Source organism: Hippichthys cyanospilos, chromosome 1, assembly GCF_059441005.1.
Source record: "Hippichthys cyanospilos isolate Australia breed blue-spotted pipefish chromosome 1, RoL_Hcya_1.0, whole genome shotgun sequence".
NCBI classification, from domain to species: Eukaryota; Metazoa; Chordata; class Actinopteri; order Syngnathiformes; family Syngnathidae; genus Hippichthys; species Hippichthys cyanospilos.
Window position 1 is genome coordinate 32,628,098 of NC_142369.1, and position 18,174 is coordinate 32,646,271.

The 18,174-nt window shown below is 37.5% G+C and overlaps 1 protein-coding gene across 2 annotated transcripts; it reads right to left on the bottom strand.

The window, feature by feature from the left end:
- Positions 1-3,658: 3,658 nt before the first annotated feature.
- On the bottom strand, positions 3,659-17,268 carry ncaph (non-SMC condensin I complex, subunit H). 2 transcript variants are annotated; one of them, XM_088421840.1, is made up of 18 exons: positions 17,123-17,268; positions 16,043-16,265; positions 15,458-15,548; positions 15,249-15,341; positions 13,574-13,691; positions 13,316-13,455; positions 12,465-12,654; positions 12,267-12,349; positions 10,835-11,034; positions 10,552-10,697; positions 10,221-10,327; positions 9,045-9,164; positions 8,747-8,854; positions 7,695-7,832; positions 6,706-6,816; positions 6,536-6,612; positions 4,712-4,787; positions 3,659-3,959 (listed from the first exon to the last, which is right to left on the bottom strand). In XM_088421840.1, exons 2-18 carry the CDS (start codon positions 16,258-16,260, stop codon positions 3,900-3,902), a joined length of 2,076 nt encoding a protein of 691 aa, XP_088277966.1. In that variant the 5' UTR covers positions 16,261-16,265; positions 17,123-17,268; the 3' UTR covers positions 3,659-3,899. The 2 variants fall into 2 exon arrangements, with proteins under 2 accessions (XP_088277966.1, XP_088277976.1); XM_088421850.1 differs by lacking the exon at positions 17,123-17,268 and adding an exon at positions 16,661-16,679.
- Positions 17,269-18,174: the final 906 nt, after the last annotated feature.

The following is an 18,174-nucleotide window of genomic DNA, read 5'->3' on the forward strand; positions in this document are numbered from 1 at the left end:
ACGGGTTATTTGAGTGTTCGCCATTCTCAGGCGAGGAAGTAATCGGTATTATTATTTTCTTTACCCATATTTATTCGCCCGGGTGTAACGTACAATATTGGTGTAAAGAGCTCCTTTCTGTAATCAGTTTACCAAATTACCATTACGTCATTATTACAGCTCTACGTAAACGTCTTTCGATTTTAACTCTATTTATCCATCAACCTAATCTAATTTTATTTTGAAGTCCTTGAATTCTATTTTCAACTTTAGTGGTACGGCCTATGCCTATGGCGTCATACTCAAGCATTTTCACCGTGTATTTTTTTATAGCAAAAAAGTTCAATACAATTTCAAAATGTATGAACATCAACGATGAACAAATTTAACTGAATGAATAATAAAGCTCCAACATGGTTTATGACTATCCTTCTTGACTAAAATGAAATGCAGGGTGTCCCTTCCCTAAAGTCTGAACACTGAAATCCCTATTAAAAAAATTAAAATGGACAAGTTAATTAAATCTCATATCCAGTATTTGTGATGATTGGTCAATACATTTACCTGAATTGTAATTTATTGAAATGAACTTATATTTTCTTTATCTCAATGTTAAGTAAAATCAGATAATCAGTTCCTGAATTTTAAACAGATTAAAAACAAAAAACATTCTATACTTAAAGAATATTCTGTGACATTGAGGGGTCTTGAGATTTGCGTGAGAAATGTCATCAGAATGTGAGGTTTGCAGGAGAAATGACTGATTGGGTAGCACACGAGACATGTTTGAAAATTGGAAGAGTTGGCAAGCAAGACAGTGGCTCATACTGTATATGGCCTCTGGGCCGTACTTTGCTCACTACGCATGTAAGCCACCTCATTGCGATTCACACAGGTTTCGGTGTCTTTAATAGTTTGTATATTTAAAAGTGAAAACATTTCCAAGGGATACGCATTTTGACCTTGTAGTGAATTTAATACACATTTAAATATTACCATGTTGTCTCCCACAACGCTGTCTTGTTGAATGTCAAACACATTCATTATTGCAGTAACTGTGACCGTACAAACTGACGTCATTCCACGTTCCACCCAGCTATCAGCACATGCTCAGATAAACCGGTTGGACCTATTTCGGAAGGTGCTGGTGGAGTTTCTTGCAATGCAAGAAGCAGCCATTATTAGGCACAACTCTTCTTTTTTCTCTTTTACAGGAAATATAAATATTTTCTGTTGACTTCATTCACATCCATCTGTTCATTTTCTATAGCCTATTATCCTCACAAGGGTCGCAGGCTTGCTGGTGCCTATCTCAGCTGACTTCGGACAGTAGTCGGGGGACACCCTGAACTGGTTGCCAGGCAATTTAGGGGCACACAGAGACGAAAAGCCATTCATGCACCCAATCATACCTAAGGACAATTTAGTATGTCCAATGCACATGTTATGCATGTTTTTGGAGTGAGGGAGGAAGCCAGAGTGCCCAGAGTGAACCCACGCTGGCTCAGGGACAACATGCAAACTCTGCACAGAAGGCCAGAGCGAGGTGGATTTGACCTCGGGTCCTTCAAGTGTGAGGCGGACCTGCTATTCACTGCACCAACGAGCCACCACTTCATTTACATTATAGTGGCAAAGGAGACGTGTAATGCCCCCCCCCCCCAACACATTCAAAAGTTTCCATGTTTTTTTTTTTTATGTGCTTTCGGTCAAAATACCCAGTGTTCTTCTTCAGTTAAAAGAAGTGTACTTTTAATACTTTGGTTAAAATATGTCATTTTTAAAGAGGTGGGGTCCATCTTAATTAAAGGCATCAGTCCTCTCATCATCCTCCACGAGCAGGGCAATTGTTGTTCTCGTTACTATGGTGACATAGCTGAATATGGCTACCGATTCACGTGGTGCGACAATATATTAGACCCGAATCACAATTGCTCACTCAGACACATACTGTATTTAAAAATTGGCACTCAAAGAATTTACTAAGATGTGGAAAAGGATGGGTGTGCATAATGTGTAACGGATCATCACATGTGTACCAAGTGATTAAAAGAAAAAGGTCAAGTAAAAAGTAGCTCATATTAAAGTAAAAGCATAACATAAAAACAAGTACTGGTGAGAGACTTTAGATAACATATTCTAATTCAGGGCATGAGTATCGAATTGGTAAAGATATAAAGAGTGGGCTGAAATAAACATTTTTAGGCAGGTGCAGATTAAAACCCCAAAAGATGTTCAGATTTACACACATCTTTTTTGTAATCTGGAAGGCAAACATAGATAATATAAAGCCAGGGGACGTTGCACTTCTCATGATGACAGCTCACAATTGTTTCTACTGTTCTTCATGAAAATTAGGTACTTCAAAAACAATTCCTGTGTTAGGCCATGAAGACTACCTGACTTCATTTGATTGGTGAAAAAGGTGTTAAACAACTTGTGGTTACTTTGATTTTGTAAAAGTCACGTGACAGAGGTCTCCACAAATGAAAAACAAATACAGTAAATACATTTTCCATCATCATGTTACACCACCAATTTCACCTGCCGACGCCAGGCGCCCTACTCAACACATAATAAAGAAGGATGCCAATAGATAAAAGTAGTGCATAGAATGTAGCTCAAAATTATGGAGCAAAAGTAGTTACACATAGAGCATAATATTGTAAAAATGTTTTTAATTGATTTCCTTTTTAATGGAATTATGATGCAGTACATTTTTTCTTACTTGTTGCTTTTAGCGCAGTATAAGCCTAAGTGGAGCTGGACAGATGGATGCTCCAAAACTAAAGCATTAGGGGGAATTCCACTTATTTCAAACATTTGTTTCAAAAAGTAAAACTTGATCATGGGCGGACGACTAAGTTAAAAAATCCAGTATTTTACAAAATCTGAACATTTCATGATCATTTTACACAGAAATGTTGGCCTTCTGTTGTTTATTACATGCCTATTAAAAAAGGAAGGTATTAGTAATTTTGGCTCTAGCGGAAATTGACCAAATCCTGCTGGAAAATAAAATCAATGTCCCCAAAAAGCTTGCCAACAGTGCGCCTTAGGAAGTGCTCTAAAATTTGCTGGCAGTCAGCTAGCTGTGTTGAACCATGGATCCACAGCACCAAATCGCATAGCTTTTCAAACTATTACTGTTGAAAACCTGACTGTACTTGTTTTCTTCCGGATTCTGGGACCTTGATCTCCTAACAAAATGGAAATGAGACTTTCACCTGAAACAAACAAACAAATACCTCCTTAGTCCAGCACAGGTGTGTCTGAGGTTTATTTTTGGTTCAGGATTGGTTGGATTCGTGGAATTTGACTGCTGCAGCCCATGCAATGCAGACGTCTCTGTGTGGTTGTTCTTGATGCACTGACAACCGCCTCAACCCGGAGAAAACCCCTGCAGTTGTTTTGCATTAATTACCTGTCATGTTTAGGACATAGGGAGCCAACAATGTTGACCTGTCAAGACATTCTAATTTTGTTAAATACTGGATCTCCAAATTTGAAACATATAGGCGTAAAATATTTCATGTGGTGTGACCTAATAATTGGTTCACACTTTATAAATAAATATATTGAAATGAAGGGACTCCAACTCAACATTCAAACAATTTGTTGTTTAAAAAAACTGCTAGATGCACAACTGTGCTTCCACTGGTGCACAATAAAAGGCCACTTTTGAAAACAAACAAACAAAAAACAAACAAACAAACAAAAAAAAAACAGCAGATTAAGATGAATAAACAACTAGAATTTATTCAAAAGTCACCAAGTTACAGGAACTTGAATGATCAAGCTAATGTACTCCATGCATAAACAGTCAGAGTCCAACATGGTGACGGTTACATGTAACATGGGCTAAAAAACAGCATAAAGTATAACTACATAAAGCCTTTAAAACGCAAACACATTTCTCCTCAAGGGCCTTGCCTAATGATGATGTCTGACATGTCATCAACCTTCACAAGCTCCAAGTCCTGTATAGAAAGAACATAGAGAAAAACATTATGTATATTAAGTGGACAATCTAATATGGTCATTCATGTGAAAACTAGTTGAAACAGTCTGAAACTCAAACATGACTGTATTATTCAGACCATTGCTGCATTTATATCGATTAAGGCAGGGGTAGGGAACTCTGGTTCCCCAAGAGCCATATTCTGCAGATTTTCGATGTCTCCCTCAACCTTTCACACCTGGTTCAAATAATCAGCAAGCCATGTAGAAGCCTGGATCCTGATCATTTCAATCAAGTGTGTCGAGTAGTGAGACACAAAAACAAGCAGGATATGGCTTTCCAGGAACCAGTTTCCTACCCCTGGATTAAGGCAACGGATTTTGAACTTTTTGGACTCAAGGACCCCTTTTAGAAAGAACATTTTCCCAAGGATCCCCATTGCAAATGTTTGCTGAAACAAAACACACACACACACAAAAAAAGAGTAAATAACCCAAATTCTTTCACGGACCCCCCCGCTGTCAGGCTGCAGACCTAGCTTTGGGACACACTGGATTAAGGTATCACATTAGGTCAAGCACAACGGGACCAATGACATGAGATATTACTTTTTCTGGATGAATATACCATGCAAGAAACGGTCATCTATAGCCTCTTGTGCGGCAACATGAACTATTTCCCTCAAAGTGCAGCGTCACGATTGCAGGAATGATGTTAGGGCATCTCAGTCAAAACAAATCATCATAAGATAATAGTTATATTTATACTTACCTTTTCATTTGCAAGATGAAGCAGAGCAACAAATGCCAAAGGTACTGACAGGTTTTGAGCCATTGTGTTGGGAAGTCTAGACCAATAGAGAGTTTCAGTAAATAACACATTTGCATTTCACTGAATTACAGTATGTTTAGGTAGGTAAGGAGAGGTTGGCAATAAAAACCCTATTTCTTTGCAAAGTAACCATGTCCCCCGCTGTGTAGATGACGCTTGTGTGATGAGGTACGCTTTTGCCAGTGGAGAATGTAGTGTGTAGGTCTTGCCATGCTCATTCCACTAGTCTACTGTATTAGATGTTTTGAGTGGCAAAGTTTTTTCATTTCTGGCACGATGCTAATTTGTTTGTCCCCTTACTAATCTTGGTGGTGGTGTCGGAAGCTTGCTGTGGTGCCAGCTAATGTGAATGCTTGCAGAGAGTTTTTCTCCTGTCTAAATTTCTCGACATTTTCTTTTGTAAACTCAGGAAAACCAAACTGCTGCCACACAACTGACATTAAATTACCGTATTTCTCAGAGTACAAGTTGACCTCACTCATAAATCGACCCCCACTTTTTTTTTTTAACTTAAAACTTTAACAATTATAAGTCTACCTCTGACTTTAGTGGTTACATGGATCATGGCTGTCCAATTATGACACATAGTGTGTGTTATGGTGAAATTATGGTACTTTAAATGCATGTCTTCCCCATATATCAAATACCATACAGTTTTGGTTATGAGTGGCAGGGCGGAAACGAGAAGTGTGAGGCACTGTGCGCGTAGATGCAAATGCGAACAAATGTTCAATAATAAAAATAATTTGAAGTTTCAATGCTTTACTTTTGGACAAAGCTGAATATTAATTTGTCGAAAAGCCTGAAAATCATCATCACCATCTGACACGACAAATATCTCCACCCATTTAACTCTCAGACTTCCTCTTCTACTTCCTTCTCGAGAATTGTTCAAACATCCTCGAACCCATCCAATTTGTTTGAAATAGAGGTCTTCTGAGATTGTTTGCTGATCATCTAATTGGGATGTTCTTTACTCAAGTGACGACTGTTATGAAATAAGAGCGTGGAAGGTTGCCACTCTGCTCTTTCTCCCCCCACCTGCCAACATGCATGCCGGCTTGTTCAAGCACACGTCTAAGGGCTGAAGGGGACAAGGCAATTCATCTTTTCCTTTTCATGATGTGTCCAAGTGTGCCAAAAAAAGAAATTACCCACACAGCCTCATTGTTGACAACAAAGAAGCAATTTTTTGCTTCTTCAATGTGCAAACGCTCGAAAACGGATGCATACTATATCGAATTAGAGGTATACACAATCATTTTAAGCCTTGTAAACTTATTTGGCATTTGAATCAATGTTATTCAGAGATGTGGAAAAAAATTGGTCTGTTTTGAGTGATGCAATTATAAGTTGAGCCCATAATATGGGGGTTGAAAATGAGAGAAAAAAACCCACTTGACTTTTACTTGGAGACATGCGGTAGTTTGAGAGCCCTCTTTTTTTTAAGTGGCTTGCGCCTCTGCCTCGCTCCTCACTGAGTGCTAATTTAGGCTGCAGCCATCGACAAACACAATATGCAAACTGCAGAAGCATTTTGTTGACAGCGTTGACATAAGCCGGTGGCTATGCTTATCATGGCCTTCTGCAGTTTAAACTGACTTTTGATGTATTGTTAAATGCCTACTTTACACACAGCAATCTTACTTTAACCTGTGATATTCCTCAGTGAGAACTAAATACTAATGCAGTCTACATAGTAATTTAATAATTGCTCGTTAGTCCATGTCTTTCCTTTCTTAAGACAGGTTAGAAGTCTGTTACCTGTGAAGCAATGTCTTTGTGGTCTGGCTAAAGACTTTTTCCCCAGAAATCTCCGGTTTCTCTGCAACTTCTGTTTCCTAGTAGTGAAAATGATTTAAAAATATACAGCTGATCAGTGGTGGGGGAGGAGCAGAGTGAACAATGGGCAATCTTATAAAAAAATAATTTACCTCAGTGGGTTTTTCTGGGCTTTCAGTTAGAAGGGTCCACATGCTGCTCTTGAGTCTCTTCATGTCCATTTTTTTGGCCATCTTAGCATAGTTTATTTCAATCTTGTTGACCTTTATGGAGATGTACAGTAAAACACATGACTTATATATATATATATATATATATATATATATATATATATACACACACACACACACACACACATACTAGGTTTTAGGTTTATAGCCCATTGTCTATAAAAAAATATATATTTTATAAGCACTTTACAATAGTCTTATATCCATGCATCTTGACAGATGTAGATTAAAAAAAGGGAATATGGCCACGGAAAATTTAGATATCAAATATGGTCATGTAAAACTTATTTCATAAATTTGTCAAACACTGAGGTAACTACAAAACCCAGTTGCAGTTGTTACATATTTATCGGCTGATCATGATTAATGGACGGGCATTGGTTACTTTAATCCAGGGGTGTCAAACTCATTTTTATCGTGGGCCACATTCTAGTTATAGTTTCTGCCAGAGGGCCGGAATGCATCTAAAAATAGTCTATAAAAGCATCCTTAACAGTCATTGCTTAAATTTTAACGTACCCCCGAATTTTTCTAAAATCCTGAAAATTTAGGACTTAAAAATAGAAAAAAGTGTCTAATAAATGCCGTTTTCGCCTGTTTACATCCCTACCTATTTTTGAAATCAGAGGCCGATAAAAACTGTTCAAAAGACAGATTTGGAACAGAAATGTTTTTTTTTTTGTAAGACAACCTGAAAGTTTAGCTAGAAACTTGAAATCAAATCAACATTGGCGGGCCACATAAAATGATGTGGCAGGCCGGTTCTGGCCCCCGGGCCTTGAGTTTGACACCCGTGCTTTAATCCATGATATAACATTTCTTACTGTACACATCTGTAACGTGAACCCTTCAGAATTTAAGAAACTTTGGTGGTATTGTGTATCTACGCTTGATAACAACAATAAACATACTCTGTGTGGTTCAGGCACAAGATCTTCATCGCCATAGGTCGATACGCCTTCTTGTAAGGGCGGTGGAAAGCCCTTGCCTGTTTGCTGTGTGTTGTCACAGTCGGGAAACCCTTCCACGTCATCGTCACTGTCGGCAGCCTGAAGAGGATGATGAATAAAGTATGACTAAAGTAACTCCAGGGTTCATTTGTTGACACAACAGTCCTAACATGCACCGTGCCCACTATCACATGATTTCTTTTATTACTATAACATGGAGTCCATTATGGAACCTGCACATGAGCTGCATCCACAAAATATATAAATAACCACAAATCCTGATAGTGGATGTCGTGTTACACTGTGAGAGATGAATAATGATGAAAGAAAAAGCGACAGTATATGCATGTGAGTGTTTCTGTTTGTGATACTGTTAAGTTTACGCGAAAGTTAACAGATATTTAATTGATTATACAGTGAATGAAATTCCATTTTAACTTCCTTTTCTAGTGTTTCTATATACAGCACAATAATGACAATGGGAAATTAGGACTATGCTGTGTTGAATGTACTTTGAATTAATATTTAATAAAATTTTATTTGGAAAGCTGAGTGCTAACTGAACTCAGTTTCAAGGAGAATAGCATACATTCAAATGCAAAACAAAAATTCCTACAAGAAAAGTTTTGTATTTTCAGCATGAAGTAAAATACAATTGAAGCTTCTGCTAGTGGCACCAGCACCATAAATAATGCATGAAAAATGTCACATTTTTGTTTATGGTGAGGGTGGTGTACACCTGAGCCGAACAGAGCTAGATGCCAATTAAAATGTGTCATTTTATGTCTTATTTTAAAAATATAAATATTTACACTTCAATTATGGAGGTCATCTGAGGATTCAGGTAACTATGCTGAGTTCAACAAAAGCTAAAAAATAGATAAGAATATGACATTCTTGGACGTATGAAAACCTACAGGGTTTGAACAATGGAAAAAAAAAAAAAACATTGTGGCATTGTCAGAACTTCAAGGTACTTTTTGGTGAAGCAAAATCAAAATTGGACCTCCTACCTGAAGACCTGGACAAAAATTGGCTGTGTCATTGGGATTATTGTAGTCATAATCGCCAATGCCTTCACCCAGCTCTCCAGACAGCCTCTTCTGCGCTTCTTGACATAACTGCAGCACAACAACACCCAATATATTAATTTTACCAACTACTGATAATTAAAATACATCAAAAAAACTGTTGGAATATGGCTGAATAATGCTTATATTAGGCAAGAATGTTTTTATGTCTGGCAAAAAAAAAAAAAAAAAAAAAAAATCCCCCCCAATGTGTCTGAGACATCTGACACATTGGCCTCACCGACAAGGAGGGTTTCAGGCTGAGCCGGGAGAGCGTCTTTGGGGAAAACTGGAAGTCTGATGGGAGAGTTGTTTTCTTGTTGCTGGAACTGAGGGCAGATTTGCTGATAGTGGTGGCAGCCTACAAAATGAGTGGATAATGTCAGACTCACTTCATACCACAAGAAAACTACATATATATTTGCAAAATTGAATGTGTTGCACAAGATGGGTAGACACATACAGGACCAGTATGAATATTTTACCACACTTGCAATCCCAGTCAACAAAGGCCTCATTCACAGACATTTCTGGAAAAGTATCTTGACCAATTATAATTATTAAGAGTGTTCCAAGAGTGATTTTTCAGAAACTGGTCAGGCAACAGTCTATATTACAATATAATCCTCATCTAAATTGTCAAAGTCATCATTTTGAGGCATCGTGGTTTGGGGATCACGGAGAGAATAATTACATCCAAGGCTTATCAAGTCATTTTACAGAACTATATAATACTGTCTGCGTGCCAGTGGAAGCTTCACAGCGGGTATTACCGTATTTCTCTGAGTACAAGTCGACCTCGCTTTTAAGTTGACGCCCCATTTTTTTTTTGTTTACTTCAATTAGGGTGAATTTTACAAAAATGCGATAAGTCTATCCTGAGTAAGTCTACCCTTCTACCCCATCCAATTTGTTTCAAATGGAGGTCTTTGGAGTAGATTTGCTGATCATCTTACTTGGGATTTTCTTTACCCAAGTGACGACTGTTGTGAGATCAGAATGTGGAAGATTGCCCTTCGCTGTGAATTATGCGGTTAGAAGTCGACCCTCGTAATTTGGCGATTGAAAATGAAGGAAAAAAAAAAACCTTGACTCGTACTCGCAGAAATACGGTACTTACGAGGTATGAGTTTAACTGTGTTTGTCTATTAAATAAGAGACTAATATATGCAGAAATCTAGGCAATTCTTAAAGGTTCACCTACTTTTTTTTTTGCAACGAAATAACTGGTTATGTGATCGGCGCAAGAAAATAGCTCACAATTTATGATTATGAGGACAACATAACCCATTCCACTGCATTTAAACATGGTGCATTTTCTTCTTACCTCATGGTTAGGCGAATGACAAATAAGACAAATAGTAGCGTTTGACGTTAAAAAAATACCAATGATGATAATGTATAAGAAAACACTTACTCTTGTGGTACTGAAGTAGGTATTAAAGTTGACATCATTGTTGAAGTCTATTTCAAAGGCCTTTTTGGGCTTCTTTTTCCGAGTCTCCTTGTCAGGCAAATGGTCCACTGATGGTAAGAAGAAAATAATGTGGTTAATCCACCCTGAAAACAAAATTTTCTTACCCTAAAAGTACAGTGAGTGATTTTTCTCTAATTTATTCACACAAATATACCAGAACACATCTTCAAAAATACTTCATCAAGCTTAATTTATATCTAAGAAATATCGTTTTAGGGGGTGCATATGACAGGTCTCCAAATCTTTATTACCTTCATGTCATATTACTTACACTTGTGTTTTGGCTTAAACTGCCAATAGGCTGGTCCAGCCCATGTGGCCATTGTCCTTGGGCTAAAGTACGAATATTCTCTGGGCTGAGTGGACAGCTGCAGACACATAGTTGTGATATCTCCCTCTCCGATTGGTATAACGTCACTAAAACAACATTGAAATTGCATGTCATTATTATTATTATTTTATTTTATTTTTTTAAATAAAAGACGTATAAAGACTAACTTGTAGCATTTACAGAAGGCTGCAAGCCTCAACATTAGTTTGCTTCTTGTTCTCACCGTCCTCTTCTGGAGCTCGAGGCCTCACACCCCTCTTTATGTTCCTTTAGCCTTTCCTCACAGTCACCAAGGCCCTCCTCGTCGTCTCCATCAAATTCAGGGTAATCTTCTTCATCGGCTTCAGTTTCCGGTTCAGGTTCAGCATTGAAGTCAAAGACGTGTTCACCTTGCTTCATTTTCTCCAAAAGCTGGTTCATTGTCTGATGGAGGACAAATGCCATGGGTGCTACAACAAAATTTTCAGGTGGGATGTCTAAACTTCTTTTTCAAACGTAATGAAAACTTTCAGTTTGCAGTTTAGGATAAAAAATAAGTATTAATTTGAGACTGTGGATTATTGCAACCCACTACAGATGCCACGACATGACACCATAATCACAATTTTGTGTTTGGTTTATATATGGCTCAATCGAGGCCCACATTTGGCCTTCCACATTATTTTCAAGTTAACGAAAAAAAAAACAAACAAACAATAAAAATGTTTCAACAGCAAAAAAAAAAAAACAAAAAAAAAAAAAACCCCAAAACAAAATAAAAAGAAACAATAGAAATGTTTCAACAGCAGGGACTGGTCTCCCTCTGAGTTACAAGAAAAAAGTTTGATAATTATTGCGCACAGTGAGGACATGAGAGCAGAGTGTGCACTTTGCTGCAGTATGATTCCATTCGTAGATGAATAACTTACTTCCGCCTTACTTTCTTTCTTTCTTCTAACTTCAATCGACTCCTCACTCCACCATTCATTACCTCTATACTCTCTGGTCACCTTCTGTCTTGACCAGTATAATGCTCCCCTTATTCAGTTAACTCACCAGTTTCTCGATAAGCTTCATTTGGTCAATCATTATCAAAAGCTCCTCTCAATTTTAGAATTCATTCAAGTGTTCCCCTCTACAGGCAACGCAGACCCTTTATGCAGGTAATGCAGGCTGCCCTTTCAAATCCTCCTTCTCTATCCACCTGACTGTCATTGTGTTTTATTGCACTACAGAGGTTTTATTGCACTACAGAAGATAAAAGCTTGGATCAAAAATTACTTGAAGTATATGTTTACTACAGCTGCATCTTAATTATTAATATTATTATTATTATTATTGACTTGGCAATGTGTCCCCACTCACTTGAAATTTGAATGTCATGTCTAAAAATCTTCAGGTCATCCTAGTTTTCAACAAAATTCAAAAATTCTCTTCTTCCAGTAATCCCATTCTTTTGCTGACCTGGATGTATTTTTTGAAGCTAATGTGCTATCAAAGAGAAAGTCAATATTTCACTGGAAATCTTTCTAGGCTAAAATTGTTGTTGTTCCTCTCTACCAAACGAGCAGTACAGTACACAGTATCTTATCCAATCCGATTATCAGTGACACCAATACTAAGAAATGACAGCATATAACATCATAATTCTTTGCAGCCAATATTTATTCTCTGACCTGTTCAGGGTTCCAACGCGTGAAAGAGAAGTCCTGCAGAGAGGGGCAGATGTCACTTTTCTCTTGAGACTGCTGCAGTCCAACTGTCAGAAGCACAACACATGTTATAAATGACAAGGTGCACATTTAAACCTTATCAAACACATACATGAACAGTAAAGACAGGGCACTACTAAGTTTTTTCTCTCTCGTCCTAACCCATGAATGGGGATGCAGGGACCGTCATAGCAGGTGGGGAAGAATAAGAAGCTGTTGACTGCAGAAGGGTCATCTGGGATGGAAAGAGCAGCTCGCAGCGACTGTTTTCACTGAAGAGAACAGACAGGAAGACTCCCGCTGTACTACTCTCATCAAAGGATGACGCCATTCGATGAAACATGGGGTCTACCTGGAGGGGAAACACCAACCGAGCCAAAAAAGTTGAACAATTATGATTTACACAAGCTCAAGATCAATTAAAAAACATGATGGCAAATGGGTGATTTATTACTGAAACGAGAACTTGCTTGTCATTAATTTGAAACGATCAAGTAAGCAGACAACATTTCCTCTGATCTTCAGAGCAAAACAATGTCTTACTAAAACAAAAACAAGCAACAGATTACAAATACATTATTGAACTCTGATGGTGTGCATCCATATATAGTTAACACATGGTCAGGCATACAGTAGTCGCGTACTGGGCGGCGTGGATGAACTATACCAATTCAAAATGTGCTCCTTGATCAATTTGGCCATCGTAAGCTGAAGTGATAGATTGGTTAGTTGGATACTTTATCAACCCTAATTTTTGCCATAGTTGTTCTTTTTTGACCTCTAAATAACATCAAAATAAAAAATGCTGGCATTAAGAACAGGAACTGGGAAAATGGTTTGTAATACACTTGCAGGCACAATTTTTACTCAATTATTTAATGAATCAACTGATTCATTTGATGAAATTAATGAAAGATGGTGAATAGTGACAGCCCTAAAATGAAGTAAAATCTCCAGTTATGAATGTCATTTGAGCATGTCAGGCAGCAGACTGAGGAGAAATGGTCCATTACCTCACATTTCCTTTCAGACTCAGCACTATTCAAATTGCTCAAGTTCTGCTCCACAGTTTTCTTTGGGGGTCTCTTCTTCTTCGGCTGCTTGGTAGTAACCTCAGCATCTTCAATTTGCTCTTCCTCTTTTTGTCCATTGTCTATGGTTGCACACATAGAAAATCGAGAGGATTTACGTTTTGAAAAGTAGGGGAAATCATAGGCAGACAGTTAATGGGGTCTCTATTTAAAAACAAGTCAGAATGCATGCGATCACACCTTCTCCCGGTTTGGTTTCAGCCCCAAGGCCACCGAGTACTCTGTAGGCATCAGCATGAACTGCATCCACCCGGACAGCATAGATCTTTGTACTGGCATCCAGGGTTCCAGCTGCCACCTGGAGCGAAAACACATGTCACCTATTGAGCGATGGCCACAATAAATTGAACAGAATTCTGTAAATTGTGTGTAATTGGTTAAGAGCAGTGAGGGGTCTGGGAATAACAATGTTATGTACCCAGATTTATGTAAAGGTCCCAGGACCCATACAGCCACTGTATCATCAACTACTGAGGTACCAAACTTTGTAGAAGCACATCTATCAACTGGATGCATGCTAGCCCAAAAGAAAAAGAAAGGTTTTCCTTGTGTGTAATCAAAATTTTAAATCAACTAACTATATTTCCTTGTTTTGTCCTGTTCCTTGCCTCATTCTGTTCCTCCAGGTTTCCACTGGATCTATGACAATTAACCTCCATTACAAAGAACTTAATTACTTTTTTTGTATGTTACATTTTGCATTGTTTGATTGAGATGTCCAACATGAATAAAACATCCTCCTAAATATTGAGGCAGAGTAAGGCAAGAAAATGATGTTACGAGTAAATCTATGATAAACACAGGTCAACAGACATGCTGAACAAAAGAAACATGAACATATATTAAGTGCAGTTTTGATTTTTTAGGCTCTTTCAGTGTCGACTATCAAATGATGAGGAAACATGTGTTGCAGTTCAATTATGAGCAGGTGTTTGTTAAAAAAACAAAAACACAAAAAAATAAAAATAACAATAAAAAAACGATTTGTTTGGAAATTGTTAAGATGTGGTTGAGATTATTATTTAAAATGTAATTTTAAAATATTGATTTAATTTTGGTTTTACTTCTATTAATTTTCAGCACGTCAAAGTAATAGTGGCCCAAAAAATAAAAACCATGAAATCAGAGGAAAGACAAGAAGCTAGATTAACGAGCAATATTCCAAGATCCCAGGCTTCCTAAAATACTGAGCCAACCAGCACTCCTACACAAACCTCATCTGACCTGTCCCTCCAATCTTAATACACACAGCCACAGTGGCATGTGAATGGTTCTCTAAAGCTAGAGAACTGAAATCAGAAAAACGTGATCATGCAAAAGTCAAGAGTATAGAAAAAAAATAAAAAGCACCCATGATTAAATTGTTTAATTGAATAAATAAGAAGGTGGGAGATTAGATGATTTCCAAAGGTTATGAAATAACAAATGATCCCTAATCCCTAGATATAATTTATTCTGATTATTTTCAAAATGACAGAAAATGCAAACACAGCAAAAGTTTGGGCGCCCTTTGGCCAGTATCATAGCTTGCCCAACAAATGTCTGAAATGGGTCGGAAACCATGAGTACTTTTTTTTTTAAACAAACAAACAAAGAAAAACAACAACAAAAAGCCTGTATTGTTTTCGGGTGAAAGCTTAGGCCTCCTTCCCTAATGAATGTTATTGTTGCTCACGAGGGTTAGCTAAATGTTTTTTAAAGCAGTTCTTGGTGTAAAAGGTTTGCATTACAATATTATTATTGCCGCAGATTCACAAAACTTTTTAAATATATATTCACAAAATAAATATATAGTGTAAAGACCAGGGGTTTTCAGATCACACAGACAATATGCCAAACCGTCAATATACAGCACCTTGAAGTTTGTGAGCTCTGAATCTTTCTGTTTAAGGATATCAGCCATGTAATCAATAAGATGTAGTCCAAAAGCATTTTTTGTTGTAATTTTCTGTCAAAAAAGAGAAAAGAAATTGTTCATTAGTGATCATAACATGTACTGTATGCTCAGCGATTTCTCTGTAAATTCCTCATTTTAAGATCCGGACAAAAACATGCTGTACTTACATTCTCAGTAGAGAGTTTGATGCAGGTCGAGTAATGTTCTGAGATTTGAGCATTGGACAACTTTGGCACAGCAGCTGGTGTCCCTGTGGCGCTACACAAAATTTTCATCTCTTCAGTTAGTGTATAGTACTCGCCACAACATTCTCTGCTAATCATGTGATAGCAATCAATTATCCAAAGGAAATTAAAAACATTTAATTCAAAAGAGATTTAATGTTCTAGTACTTTAGAATCATAAAGGGATTCTGATTGAGACAAATTAATTGCAACTAATATAACAGGATTTTTCTGCTCAATACTTTGTTGCATCATAAAAGCACATAAAACCCGAGGGACTAGCTGCTCAATGATTTATTAGGTAATACAAGAGAAGCTCTGCATTACTTACTATGTACATGATTGACCCATATTCTTTGTAAAATGGGCTGGCGACGGAGGGAGGAAAGGTAGTGGCAAAAGGCCCACCATGAAAAATGTACAGTATTAACAGGGTTGAAATGACAGGTTGAAATTTGATTTCTGTAGAACCACCTGACCCTTTACCAAGGAACAGACTTTTCTTCATTCTTAAATGTTATCACATACCTATGAGATGCAGAGTCGTTTAAAGAGGAATCTGTGGCAGTTTGAAGGTCAATTACTCTTGACCGCCTGCGCTGACGTCGCTCCTTTTCATCATCGTTGCCAGGGAAGGCAGCAAGCAACGGTGTGCTACAAGCTGCTGGCGAGAGGCCCTTGTTCTTCATAGATGATGATGCCCATCCTTGGTGTACCCTGGAGACAGGTGTGGTGGCCGCACTCATCTTTGCTAAATATAGAAAGCAAATTAGAAACCATCCTTTTTATGGATGCTGACTTGCTGATACCACATATCGGTATTGGGCTGATATTGGTTTTACTTTTACAAATCGAGTGTTTGCATGTACCATGAAGGCTGTCATTGCCAGTCAACCAGTCCATTTATATTTATATTCATGCTTAGAATGCATTTTCAATGTATTGTTACCAACATTGACACATTATTTGGAAACACGATATATTTACCGTATATGATATACGGTATGATATTTCTCTATTTCATGCATTATATACTGTACTAAGTTGACACATTTAGCTGCTTTCATCGACTGATAAAAGTAGAACGTTGCTATTATTCAGTGCATTTCCTTTAGAATGCAGTACAGGCAACACGTTTTTACTTACTGGTGTGTTGACTTCCTGTTTTGCGAGTGGCATACTTACCCGTTGCCTAATATTTGTACATGTGTGTACCTACAGCATGAATACAATTGAGTTGGAGCTATAAAGAAAGTAATTTACCTACGAACACATTAACCATGCAATTCAATGTCATGTTGCAGTTCTATTTCCTGACATTAATATCCTAGTCGAGGTGTCTAAACCAACGACATAACGTTTTCATTTGACAAAACAATTCATATCGTTAGAACAACGTAGAGGTTGTCAAACCGGATTATAAAAGGCAATCAGTTTTATTTTAATCCTTTAGAAAGTGATGCCACGACAAAGTCGATATGATCGAACGAGTGACTAGAGAAACGTAAAGTTAACACATCAATGTTTGTGCTCGGAGAATTGCAATCACAAACGCGGTTTAACTATTGCTAGCGGATAAACGGGCATACTTTATCCCGTAAACCTTACCCCAAATTTTGCGATCCTAGTTTATAGTACGCTAAAACCTGTAAAATCAAGTTCAGATTTAAAAACATAAAAATACAAAAAATAGAAAAAAGACCAGCACGTTCTCGCCCAGGCGTTTGAATTTTGCGCCTAAACGTTAACGTAACTTGCCTCTAGCATTGCGTAATGACGTCACTTCCGTACACTAATGATTCCGGATGTGGAATAACATAAAAAGTCACACCCCTTATGTCGCCTAAAGAAAACTGTTTATGATCATAACTTCCCACGCTGTTGATATCGCTTGATCTGATTTTAACATGTACTTTCTTTTCCTGGTCCGTGATCATGTGTTATTTGACCATAAGGAAAAGTGACTAAATCAAATTAATACTCCATTAAATAATTACTTAAATATACCATTAATAAAATAAAAATGTCGAGTTTATTTCATCGCTGTTGATTGAGCACTATTTTAATGAATTTTGTTTAAATACATGAATGTGTTCAAGTCCTCCATACAACTCGTTAACATAGCTCGGTGGAGGGACACAACACTGGCAGACGCTCTTTTTGTTTTGTATTGGTTTTCCTGCTTCCTTTTTGTTTAAGCTTTTTTGCAACCTTTTCTGGCTTGCTCTGAAGTTTTGAACTCAAGTTAATTCATTTAGTTAGGTCAATGTTCATGTTCAAAATCCCTTTCTTTTAAAATCGCTAGAGGGCAGTAGAAGATATCAAGCATGCAAGAACACAATGGTAAATGCGCACGCATACATACACATATGCTTATGTTGAGATACAGTATTATTATTCTAGCTGTTACTTAGCAACATGTTGTTACGTGCAATATTTTTGCATTGAATAAAAAATGACACACAGTTTAAGATGGGGGACGTTACCATAGATTTGTACAGTCCAAAAACAGTGGTTTTAATGAAGATGTAGATTAAAGGAGGGCATTGTGAAAAAAGGTCGTTGAGGTTAGACAAGAGACAAACAACACGTCGTTTGCAATTAAGCTTGCAATTAAATTTGGCGACACAGAATACAGGTGGTTAGCACATCTTCGGAGT

Excerpts from the sequence above, each read along its gene's own strand:
- ncaph (XM_088421840.1), bottom strand. The coding sequence starts at position 16,260 with ATGAGTGCGGCCACCACACCTGTCTCCAGGGTACACCAAGGATGGGCA. Across the intron at positions 6,613-6,705 it reads GCCCAGAAAAACCCACTGAG|GAAACAGAAGTTGCAGAGAA; the intron begins GTAAATTATTTT and ends TTTCACTACTAG. Across the intron at positions 4,788-6,535 it reads ACAAAGACATTGCTTCACAG|ACTTCCCAACACAATGGCTC; the intron begins GTAACAGACTTC and ends CTATTGGTCTAG.